The sequence below is a fragment of the Pelobates fuscus genome, chromosome 5 (assembly GCF_036172605.1).
Source record: "Pelobates fuscus isolate aPelFus1 chromosome 5, aPelFus1.pri, whole genome shotgun sequence".
Lineage (NCBI taxonomy): Eukaryota > Metazoa > Chordata > Amphibia > Anura > Pelobatidae > Pelobates > Pelobates fuscus.
The window spans coordinates 131,956,254-131,969,418 of NC_086321.1; the positions used below are offsets into that span (position 1 = coordinate 131,956,254).

General features: G+C 39.2%; 1 protein-coding gene across 1 annotated transcript in view; it reads left to right on the top strand.

Moving 5' to 3' along the window:
* Positions 1-680: 680 nt before the first annotated feature.
* The window catches only part of RFLNA (refilin A), a 37,932-nt gene continuing 25,447 nt past the window's right edge, over positions 681-13,165 (top strand). Inside the window, exons 1-2 of the mRNA XM_063457023.1 lie at positions 681-816; positions 3,172-3,520. Coding sequence (XP_063313093.1) covers positions 3,302-3,520 — 219 coding nt within the window. The 5' untranslated portion in view covers positions 681-816; positions 3,172-3,301. The remainder of the gene's footprint in view (positions 817-3,171; positions 3,521-13,165) is intronic.

Consider the following 13,165-nt stretch of genomic DNA (forward strand, 5'->3'; position numbering starts at 1 on the left):
CAGGGCAGAGAGGCTCCAGAAGAGTGGCAGTTTTCCTCGGTTCCAGCTAGGAAGCGATCCTGGGTGGAGGAACCCAGCCGGGGTACAGGGAGCTCCGTCACATTACCTTAAAGTGGAACTGGCATTTCTCTGGAGGTGATAGCGCCTCATTCATTCAGCCTAGTAAAACTATTCCAGTAACTGTGAATAAACTTGCAATTTAAAAACAAAGACTAGTGAGGCCTACTAGGGGCAGCACTATTCATGTCAAGTATCATGCAGGAACATGAAATCCTTGGGTAGGGAATAATTTGACAAAGTCAGTCCGGCCTCATAGTAATATTTTAGTGAATTATTACTTTGTGTAAAAATCGCAGAGATGACAGTTTCTCTGTGAGTCTATTGACACAGTCCCAGCATGCTGTGTTTGTGTAAAACTGTTATCAATGTGGCTTTAAGTAAATGTTGCAACACTGCACAGTGCACATGTGTTATAGAGGGAGCACACAGGGAGCTGGCTCCTGGTATATATAGGTATGGCAGAGTTTTGAAAGGGGGCCCCTCCCAGAGTAATAACCCGCCTCTACTTGGTGACAGCCTGCTTTACTACATCCCAGTTTGACATTTGCAGATCAGCTGTATGCTCCCCCACCCTGTCCCTCCCTCCGCTGCTTGAATGAGAAAAAAATAATAGGCAGCTCTGTGTGCTGGATGGGCTGGACTCCCTCCAGATCTCAGAGAATCAGCTCCAGGGAACACAGAAACCATTAGCTTCCAGCTCACATCTTAGCAAGGGTGCAGAGTGTGCCTCCTGGAAGGAAGGGATCTCTATCCTCTGTAAGTACCTGTTGGTGATCCCCCGTGTCCAGAATTCACTAATTGTATCCTTTCCCTGGTGTATTTAATATCAGAGCTCTCTGTCATTTTACCCACTTGTGAATTCTTTTAAAAGGTTAACCTGGGTGCAGTCCTAACCCTGCACTGTACCTGCTCTCTGTATTACACACTGTGGATTATATACTGGTCTGTCACCCAGTGCTCTCAAGTAGTCACTCTGTGGGAGGGCAGGCATGTGAGGACACACTGTCTTCTATCAAGGTAGGAGGCTAGTTCTGTGCTTCGGAGAGTAATACGGATTTCAGAGAGAGCAGCGATTGTCATATGATCCTAATGTAGTTTCTCCCCATCTGGAAATGCATTTTATTATAGGCTACACTTTAAACCGGTTAACTCATTCAGGCTCTCTGGGGGCAGATTGTTCTGAAAGAAGGTGTAACGTTGTAGAACTGTAGCAATTACCCATAGAACGTACCTGCTGTTCCCATGGTGATCGCACATTTTAGAACTATGTTCCACTTACCAGAACGCAGTACTTTGCTAAATCATGTCCAAAGTTTTGTCCTACTATAACAACTGCACATTAACACTTTGCAATGTTCTGACTGGTGATAATAACCCATTTGGCGCCATTGGGCTATGCTATGTATTTCAATCATTGGATGCTTCTCTGGCAAGGGAAGGAAAACGTGGAATTTTGTTTGATATTGATATAAAGGTTGCTGCTATGAAGAAACAGAATGGGGCCATTGATCCCTGGCAGGAATTCAGTTTACAGAAGCTGTGTGTACAGGGCAATATGTCTTTCCTTGCTCCAGATCTGTAACATGTACTGTATGGGGGATAAGAAGCACCCACTGCCCCTGTATTCCACAATGAATACAGTAAACAGAGAGACAGTGCAGCCACTATGAGGAGACAGCCCTCCCTCAGCACACAGAATGAGGGGGGAGAATCTAGTTACTGTATTCCTGAGAAGATCCAAGCAAACACTCAGTTTGTATATATTAGAGGTATAAATCAACCATAATTAAATAAAAAGTATCATAACTGAAATAGTCTTAGAGAGAAATATCTCATGCTTGGCCTTAACACTAAAATCAAACATCTTTTACTAACAAGTAACTGTAGATGTCTACAAAATACACATTCTGATATAGAGCAAATTAAAATGTATTTGTGTGTGTGTGTGTGTGTGTGTGTGTACACACATCTATCCCCAGTACTTTGAACCTGTCAGACAGAAATACATTTATTGATATCAATTTAATTAATATTGTTATATGGAGAATATTATTGTTTATGGAATGGTTATATACATTCAGTGAAAGCTACTTATATAATTTTAAAGAGTAGGTGTGTGTGTGTGTGTGTGTGTGTTTGTTTTTATTGTTTATGGGTTTGAGTATACTGGAGACCATCTGAAAAGAAGTCAACTTACCTGTGATAAGCAAAGTAATCTATACTTTGCACATTTTTAATTTTTATTGTGGCTGTTAAATCATATGGGTTTATTCACTGAAATCTACTATACAGGAGCAAAATTCAAATCGTAATGGCAAAATTCAAGCTAAAATAGCTTATCTGTAAACCTTGTCCAACTCCGCTATATTTAAATCCTGGCTATTTTAGCACTAATTTTAAATGATTTTTCTTTTTATCTAAATGGTGAATTGTAGCAAATTGAAAAATGTAAGCTTATAAAAAGCTACCACAACACTATATCGCTCTTGGATAATTCCATCAAGTCTTAATTTTGCCATCTATTTTTCAAAGTACTGCAAGTCACTGAACACAGGTGCTGAATATGTTACTGTGTATATATAATAAAGTATATTTTGGTTCTGTACAGCAACATACGATGTTGGAGTATAATGTGAATGTATAGGCCTGTTTGTATAGTAATGAGTTTCACATGCAGATTAGGCAGACTAATTTTAATTCATACCTCAAATCAAAACAAAAAAAACACCTGTACACAATTTGGAGTTGTGGTTCCCTGGCCCCTGGGTATAGAGAATAAATGCACTATCCAAATTTATATACACAATACTATTATCAGGAATATTTTTGAAGATGAAATTTATGTCATTGGCAATATGGTCAAATATTTGAGATGATTGTTCTGACAGTATTAAGTACCGGTATATTGTATTATATATTTATATACAAGTCCCAGAGACATTCCTATTTGTTTTTACATTATTATGATACGGTCTTGAAAAGGGAATAAATACTAATTTGACTGACACTGTGAAGATTAAATGAGTGAATACTTCAAGGTATAGATCTAGTATTTTAAGTATAGATTTTATTGCTGTGACTTACGAGTATGCATTTTATTCCTTATTGCAGGGGTTTATCATCCCGTGTTTTGCCTTCACAAAGTACGAACAACGCAATATTTGTATGTGACCTGTAATTTACCCCTGAGCAAAAGAATCGAAACAAGTTTTGCTGGAAATTCGCCAAAGTTCTGCTAGACATGGTAGGTCATCTACATTTGCAAGGGATGGAAGACAGCTTGAAGGAGAAGAATCGAGAAGGTTTGTTGGACAGTCCAGATTCTGGTCTCCCACCAAGCCCCAGTCCCCCCTTTTACTCCATTTCCCCTGGCATCGCTGAGATCAGAGCTGACGGCAGTACGACACCAGTAAACCAACCTGAAAATGTCTACAGGCAGGAAGGAAGAGAGAGCAAAGTGGTGAGTACGTTATCTCAGCTTTGCTGAGCTACTGCTGGTCACACTTGTCTTGATTGTCTCTTGTGGCAGCTTGCCCAGACAACTCTGTGGTGCTTTGTATCTTTTATATCAATGTGCTTGCACATTATTACAGAATGTTAATGATGATAGAGTGGTGAACAAAACATTTCAATGTGGTAACTACATTTTACACTAGTCCCATGAGTACTAAACCAGTCCCTTTACTCATTTGTATGATAATTATACTGCACTGAGGACCATGCATTGATAAACGTGGGAGCAGGAGGGCTCCCTCATACTAACCATTCAACCTCACTTGTACACTTTTTGAATAGACTCCAAAGACTAGGTCACATGAAGTAGTTTGGCACCATTTACTGAACTGCTCTTTTAGGTGCGTTCTATACAATTCTACTAGTTTAGAGAATTCTGCAAATGGGCATTTGGGCTGCACATTTTTTCTGAACTGAAGTAGTAGAACTTAAATATCATTTTTGTTAATAATGTAAAATTAGGAGATATGTTTTAATCCCTACCAAGTTATTTTTATGTTGCATAACATTTAATTCAAACATTGGGTGCGTGATTAAAGGGACACTGTAGACACCCCGGGTTAAGTTAAGTGTATCAGACAGCCACTAGAGGTACTTCCAGCTTCTTAGACGACTTTTGGTTGTGTAAACGACGCTGGACATCCTCACGCTATGCATGAGGACCTCCAGCGTTGCGGGAATCCCTATAGGAAAGCATCCGTATGCGCATTAGGTCCCCCCCGCCGGCGGAGCTAAATTTAGGTAAGTGTCTGAAGGGGTTTTACCCCTTCAGCAACGTGGGATGGGGGGGCGGGAGGCAATCCAGGATTCTCTAGTGCCAGGAAAACGAGTTTGTTTTCCTGGCACTAGAGAATCCCTTTAAGGGACAATATAGGCAGTGTAATGGCTTCATCTCATTGAAGTTGTCAGAGTGTCTGAAGTCCCCTGGCACCATCCTTGTGTCCAGTGTTAAATATTTTTTTTAATGGTAAACGTAAGTCCTCAGCAGCCTATCCCCTCTGTGCTGTTGGGTTATTGAGGAAGCATTAACTTGAGCAGCAGTGGGTGGGGGTGGCAGGCTGAAATTGGTCATCTGACACTCTCAGCCAATGGCAACCAACAAATATTTTTGTGAAGTTTTAGAGGAGTAGTGCTATTTACAGTTTCCCTGCAAGTTTAGAGGGGAAAGATATAACCAAGGCCAATAAATGAATTCCTCTGTCAGTTAAATACCAGCTCTAAACAGGGAAGGTAAGAGGAGATTTATGGGAGAAATTACATTCTGCATTGCTTAGTAGATTTCATATGAGGAAGTCTAGTTTTCCCATTGTTCTGTTTAAGGAGTGTATGAGTAGGCACGGACATCTTACTTTCAACCGTGTCTCCTTCACTTGCAAGCAGGGCCAGATTAAGAGCCTATTGGGTCTGGTGCTGATAATTCTAATGGGTCTAATTACTGAATCATAGTGACAGAAAACACTAAAACAGCCATACCTCCCAAGTGTCATGTATCTCGTGGAGGTAGTACCGGAAGGAAACCCACAGAATGCATTTATAAGAAAACATACCCTATGGCAGTGCTTCGCAAACTTTTATTGAGAACTACCCTGCAGGTCTGAACAAATTCCTAATCTGAAGTATAAAAGTCACAAAATGAAAATATAACGCACACATAGAACACTGACACACACTTACACACTGTGGTTACATTCGCTGTTTTGACACACTAACATGCACAGTTACTCACTGGTTTGACACACACTCACTGACATTCACGGGTCTGTCACACTCTGGCACAAACACACACTCATTGACAGACACACACTTAAACACTGCGGACACACTGACTGGTTTGACACACACACACACACACACACATTCAATGACACAGACTTACACACAGTGGACACTGGGACACACTCACTGATTTGACACACACATACTTGCACACAGAGGACACTGACAAATACTCTCACTGATTTGACACTCCCCCCACCACATACTATAACCACTTCAATGAGATGAAGCTGTTATGGTGCATGAAGTGTCCATTTATGGTGTTCTGAATAGCAATTTAAGTTTTCAGGTTAACAAAATACTTGCTGAGGATCTTGATGTTTGCCTATTGGCATGTGACTGAATGTCCAAAATAATAGTTGACAATGAGTGAGTGCAAGTCACGTGCTTAAATAATGTAACTAGTTTTGTGTGTGTAAATATGTAACCCTGTAACTTTATTGTGCAACAGTTGGCATTTCAATTAATCCTTTGTATTAAGGCATCTTTTCAAATAAATTTATAAATTACATAAATCAGACAAGTAGACTAGAATAAGAGATGAATTAAAACAATTCAACTTTATATACCCATGTATCTATTTATATATTGTACAATAGTACTCCAGCTCCTCTGTGAAGGAACAAATAGGGCCTGGTGTCAAATTTTCTGCATGCCAATGTGGTCCAAATATTTTCCATCCAATATGTAAAGGGAACTAAAGAGTTATATTTTAAAGCAGTCAGTCTGCTTGTTTGGAATGCTTATAGCCTCAAGAATGAGCAGTTTTGAGATATTTGCCCACAGATTCCAGGAAGTAAACACAACCTTCAAAGGGACTTTCATTCCAGGGTGGATTTACCATCTATTTTTATGCATTATGTAGATTATGCATAAAAGGCATCTAGAAAGAATTCTTACCTCCAAATGTCCCTTGTTTACTATGAAGGTGACAATTTTTTTTCAGCAGTGAGAGCATTGTGGTTTTCTGAAAACCTCCTACCCAAGACCGCTTTATAGGATATTTTTATTAATCATAAAGCGCCAACAAACTCTGCAGCGATGTACAATAAGTCTACTAACAGACATGTATTTGCGACAAGATGACTTGGACGTAGAGGAGCAGACGCTGTTGAGGGCTCTGCTCAAATGAGCTTTCCTTCTAAAGGATATGTAGATCGGCCGTCACGATGCTTTTAATTTATTCAAATAGATAACTTGCTGCTTACTTTATTCTTTGTCGTTAATAAATTAAGTTCTTTACAGCTTTATGTATTTGGATGCTGTGTAGGCACCTTGTCCTAGGAAGACATGAGTGCTTGTTCAATATCTGGATGGGGGAGGTTTGGACTTGCTCACTGAGTGGGTGCCGACCATAAACAAATGCTAGGTGGATCTGAAAGGTAAAAGAGGAAGTTAAGATTTGTCAGTCACTGAAAGGGCAGTTTTATAGCTGCAGTAGTTTTTACAAATCGCTGCAGTTATTCGAATCATTGTGCAGAGATACAATGGCTGGAAACACCCTTGCTTTGTAAGCTACTCAACGAGCAGTGGTTGTTATTGTGACTCTTTAGGAACCTGTACAATAATCCTTTGGCATTTTACCTCCAAACACATTGGTTAATTTATTGTTTGAGAAATTGTTTAATAATTTGCCTTGTTTGTGTTCAGATACATCTTACGTGTTTGTTCCAAAATATCTCCTAGCGCAGTTATGGAGCTCTGCTGTGTATCTGAATGGGTACTGCCACAGCACAGCTTACGTAAAATAATAGTAATAAATGAAAAATCATAATGTCTTAATGAAGCATTGGAGTTGGATTTAGGTTTTAAAAGCCATCTCGCATTATAATCTGTAGTAATATTGTATAAGTCAAAATGGTTAAAGCAAGAGGCTCACCTCCCTTACAGAGTCTAGGCCTATTGTCAGGTGTGGGTCATTGTTCTTGCTGAACCTTCCATATTTGGATGGAAGAGACTGACAACATTTTTGTTTTGAATCTCCTGAAATGAATAGGTCTCGGTTACTGCCAATCCTGAAATACTATATTTCCTCCCCAGTACCCTTCTTTGTATATAGATTAAATGTGGTTTGAGACAAGGTATTGCTTGTGTGCATTCCTCTGCCAGTCATTATCAGAGATTACTTCATGTCTGGTAAGTTCATCATGTGAGGACACATTTGAAAGCAATTCCCCTCCTACCTATAGAACGAATCTGATATTATATAGAATGCAATTATTCCCATCATGCAGCAAGTGATTAGCTTAGTGGCAGACAGGAGGTTCAGTTTCAAGTGAGACCTGGTTTAGATTTAAAATGCTTGCTCCCATTTTTATTTTTTTTTATTCTTTATTTTTGACAGCCAGTACAAAGTGCACAGTGCAAGGGTAGCACACACATAGAAGTACAGCTATACTTTAAGCATGAACTACCTGTAATATAGTTCAACATACAGTAGGTGTCTATCACTTTGGTGCAAAGCTCATTCGCACATCAACTATAAGTTACCCACAACATTATTCAATATAGAGTAGCTGATTATCGCTTAGGTACAAAGATAACCCTGGAAGCTGTGAAAATGACATGAAGCCCCCTTGCAGTTGATCTTTTACTTATGCAACATGGGCTATAATGCTGCCTATTTTTCAATATAGAGATAACATTATAATACAAAGAAAAGATGTACAACACTACAACTAGTGTGGTAAATGTGCAAAAACACTCAGTGCACCAGCATACCGCCGCGAGGCCGCCATCCCCCTCTCCCATTAGTGTAATTTAGGTTTTTTGTTTGTTTTTTTTTCAATCACCTTATGCATCCTAATGTTTTATATGACCAGGATTATTTATATTCGACTTTAATTTTGAAGCAGGTGAGCTTGCAATATGTGGATCAGAGATCATAACGAAGTATGTCTTGTCTAAAAAAAAAAACTGCTGGTTCTGTGAGACTGTAATGTTTTAATGCCTGCAGGTTTACAGCGTTCTAGTTAGCTGTTAATGTGATTTCAAATGTCAGTATTAAGTAAATTTCCTTTACGTGAACAAAAGTATTGCATATTGTTGTCAAAATAGTACATCCTGTGTCAACACCGCTGATACAAACACCTTACAGCCGAATTTAGCAACCAGTGATTAAAAATATCATCAAACGATATATCTAATCACCCTCAAGCTGTGCGGTAGCTGGCTGAGCATTACAAAGGCACTGTGTTCTGACTGTCGTTTTGTAGAACGGCAAATGCATGCAGCCACAGTTCAGGCTCCATCACGGTAATCTGGGGATTTGTATAGTGTGCACATGCCATACAGAAATCTAGACAGACAGAGGAGACATTATAACTTCCTCTTCTATTCATTTTTCTTCCTCTTCAATTCATTTTTTGAGGCAGGCAGGGAGACAAGGGACGTACTTGCACAACATCCTATGCAAGCAGATGAAGTTTGTGCTTAAAGTAACTTGTGAACTAGGCTTTGAACCACCTATTGATCTGTCACATGTTATATATTTACACAACCACGTTCCTCGTTAAAAGTTAGCTATTGGTTGTGTGCTTTTAAAAATCCATTCGGAATTTAACAATTGACCTGTTGTGCATGTAAAGTACATTAAGCTTCGTTATTAGAACAGTAAATATATTTCAACATCCTTTCTGTGTGGATACCTGTGCATGTTTGAGGCATCATGGGGCAGTGAAGTAGTGTGGTGAGCATAAGTACAGTTTCTGCTTGCTATCACGATTTTATTTTCCCCAATAAACTCTGCAACATTTGTCACTGAGGACCAAGTGGGGACCAAGAAACTGTCCCTTCTGGAGTAACGACCATTCCCCTTTAACTAGAAGCAAGCATTCTTTTATTGTATTATCAGAATACACAGGACAGGAGGGGACTGGGGGGGGGGGGGGGGGGAGCAGGTCACTCAGGGACTCCTGACTCCACAACCGCTGCAGCATGATGTAGTGGTTGTGGTGCTTGCACTCTTCCTTTAATACCCGGTTTGTTCCTGTGAATAGATAAAGAAGGCAAGCTCTTCTTCTTCACAAATTTTACTACCTTTCGGGTAAAACATATGAAATATCTAATAATTTATTATACAGATGGGTAATTCCTAGTAATACATTGCTGGCGATCAAGATGAATAGATTATGGTTGAAATACAAGCAGAATATCAGTGTTTATATGTGAAATGGCACAATCTGGAAACCTGTTACAGAGGCAACCACACTTCTGTATTCCATTTCAACTATAGTCTATAAGAAAACTCTTCAATCAACTTTTCCAATGTGCAGCAACAAAACATTTTGAAATTGTCAGGGTTAATTACGAAAGTGAGAATTCAAATTTAAAGGGACTCTCTCACCAATAATTCTTTACTGCATTTGAATTTGGCTTCCATAATATGCTGTAGTTTGTTGCATGCTCAAATCTTTATAGTGGCATGTGTTTTTTTTTTTTTTTTGTATTATTATTTATTTTTTGGCGGGGTGGGGGGGGTTGCACAAAATATATATTTTGCAGAATGCTGCTCCATAAGCCTGCCTCCTAGGCCTCACCTACTCATGCAAAAACACCAAAACATCCTTATTCAAGGTATGCATACAAGTTGTATTGATCTCAGTGTCCCTTTAAGGCCAAAGTAGCCAAACTGAAAGTATAGCTGACTTAGAGAATGTTTCCAGTTTGGCTATTTTGACCTTGAATTTGAAATTCACCTTGAATTATCACTTCAGAAAATGAACCTTGAAAGTGTTGAAATTAAAATCTACCTAATGTAAACTCTAATTTTTCTTTCATATGGGTGCAGAATAAAGAAGTCATTCACATCAATGATTTTCAGGATTTTATGTGGCTTTTCTGAGGGGGAAAAACATATGCTACCTGATTCTGCCCTTCAATTTGATGTGGGCACCATAGCCTATCAGGTTTCAGGCTTGCCTGTCATGGAACGGAACCTGCATGATATCAGTCCCGAATCAAGGTGGCATAGGGATGTCAGTATGAGTGTGTTCATATACTACCAATGTATGGGACTGTGTGTGTCTGGCCAGCAGCATCCATTCACTTATACATGGCTTACATCATTCATAATTCTGAGTGAATGGACACAGGCGGCTGGTAATATCACATGTCTATGCTTCTCCATAGCTTTTTCTTAACAAAAGACTCCCGTGTAGAGGTATGTGGTGCAGAGACTCGCTTTTTCAGAGATTGCACGTGTTTATTAAAAAAAAAGAAGAGGTAGATATTGATTTGATGCATTTTGTGTTAAAATTGGTCAAATATAAATATTCTACTTTTATAGATGACACACAAGTAAACTTTTTTTTTTTTTTTTTTTTTATGGCCCTAAAAACACTTCAGCAGATAGAAGCAAACGTTCAAGCATCATGGAATAGTCAATAACCTCCAGTCCTGAATTTTTCTCCAATTCTAAAATGTATTGAAATAATTGTAAAATTTTTTTTAAAGTAGCCAATCCGAACGAGGAGTCCAACTGCATGCTGGGCCGCATTTATATTTCGTATAGTAAATTACTGTGTTCATATGCTGGGCTGTATTATTATAGCATGTGTCTGGTTTTAGCATGAGAGGCCGGACATAAAAGGGCAGTTAGTGTTGTTTACAAAAATAGATAAATGTCAAATATTTGGGTTTTATCAGGAGAAGTAACACATGTTGGGTTTTACTCAATCCGCACAATAACAGTTGAGAACGAAGTTATATACGTATATACCCAAAGTATGAAAAAAGTTAATGATTTTTTTCCCCCCTCCGACATTTAACATTTGAATGCACAGACGCTTCTCCAAAGCCCTACCTTTCCTGTGTCTTTTGTTAAAAGGATGAGCTTATGGCAGTGACATGTTTAAGATGTTGTGTTACAGTGATTGACAGCCTTGTAGAAACTTTTCAGACAACTGTAAATATGTTGAAATCCCTTTCTTAAAAAGACAGTCTGTAAGCACAATGAGCTGAGAATTAGGTGGGCGAGAGGAAAGGTTTTCTTATGAACTGTGTGTGTGTGTGTGTGGAACAGGAATTTTCACAGTCAAATTCACTTGGTGAAAGCTTGCGGTTATTATACATGTTGCCTATAAGAAATACGGGTAGATTAAGTGGCTCCATGAGTGAAAACCAAAATGAGCACCTAAACAAACCTGTCTGTCTATTCTGTGTAATGACATTCATTGTCCCATCATACTCTGTTCTGGAATATTTATATAGATAAACACTTTATTTTGTTTTATTTTTAGAAATGTATCTAATCCGCCTATAAAGCCCTAAATAATAGATCCGATATCTAATGCAACGATGCCATGCATAAACTGACAAGCAAAATAAAACTGCAATCAAAGAAATGTAAATACAATATATCCTTATGTTAAGAGTATGCCGGTCATGATAAAAAGGCAAATTGTCTAACCCCACTTTATTAAAGTAATAACTATAGTGAACGGTCTAAATATATGATAAAGGGTCATGCTAGTATTACCCCTGTCCCCCCCACTGCCACCCACACACATTCCATTTTACTGCTGTACACTTTTGATGCTACAAATCTGAATTAACAATTTAACATTTCTCTTTACAATGTATTAATTTTATGCATTTTCTGTGGTTTTAATTACTGATGGGTCAATATGTATCAAGTTATCTCGCTCACAGATACCCGAAGGGATGTGAACCACCATCACCATAAGTACTGGGTGCCTGGGAACCCACTCGGCACCCGGATGGTTAATCTATACGGAAAGGCTCGTAATAACCCCTATCCTTAGTGAGCAGTTCATGGTATCTCGCTAACAGATACCCGAAGGGATGTGAACCACCACCATCATAAGTACTAAATGAAGCTCGCTGGGCTCCTTTCTATCTCTTATAACCCATCACTTCTTCTATTCGTCATTTAGGCTATGCAACGAATTTCTGTTTCTTATTTATACAAAGATGGTAAACATCATTGTCACGGTCGGCTATTGCTTTCAGCAACAGTGCAAAAGATACATGATTTGTATCATCACAATGTATACCGTAACAACGGAGCCGACTCTGATCCCAGAGTTATGATGTGTGAGTTCCAATAGTTACTGTAACTATGTTGGACAGCCACCTTCTCATAGAGACCTGTATGTCAGGGAACTTACCCGGCACTGAAGGTGTTAATGCAGGCTGAAACCGAGATAGATTAACACTGACACAGGATTGGGTGAGGGAAGGCAGCTCATTTACATACCACCACGTGGGGTTTTGGCGCCGGAATGATCGGACCACCGGCTTTCTGATTGGACATAGCTTAGAGGCTCAAGTAATTGACTACATATAAAAGGAGACTATGGACTAGTCTCCAGTCAGCCCCTGACGAAGGTGCATCTAAGAAAGCACCGAAACGCGCGTCGGGCTCTTTGGGCTCTTTTCTCACATACACATTTTTTTTCACCTTAAGCTATCTATCACCATGTGCAGGCAACCAACATTCTAAGTATGGTTCTGCACATGGAGGCACTCTAATTATTTCTTTCACCTCCTTTTTCTGTTGGGACACTATTGTATATTGGAGTCTACCGAGGGAGTTCCTCTGGGGGTTATGGGAAGAATTTTTTCAAGCATGCTGAACTCATCTTCTTTGTAGCTATGATAACCATGTATAGGTTAGCACTATAGTGTAATAGCAACAAGTTATAGGTGCAGTTGCATGCTATCCCTAATGCCGAATCTGGGCGTTTTTTGATTTAACCAGCTACCCACAGCCGTAGCATTTTAGGCTCTGTTTGTACTGGCATCAACTAATAGCCACTCGGCATTCACCCATATGACAGACTCTTTAGTGACC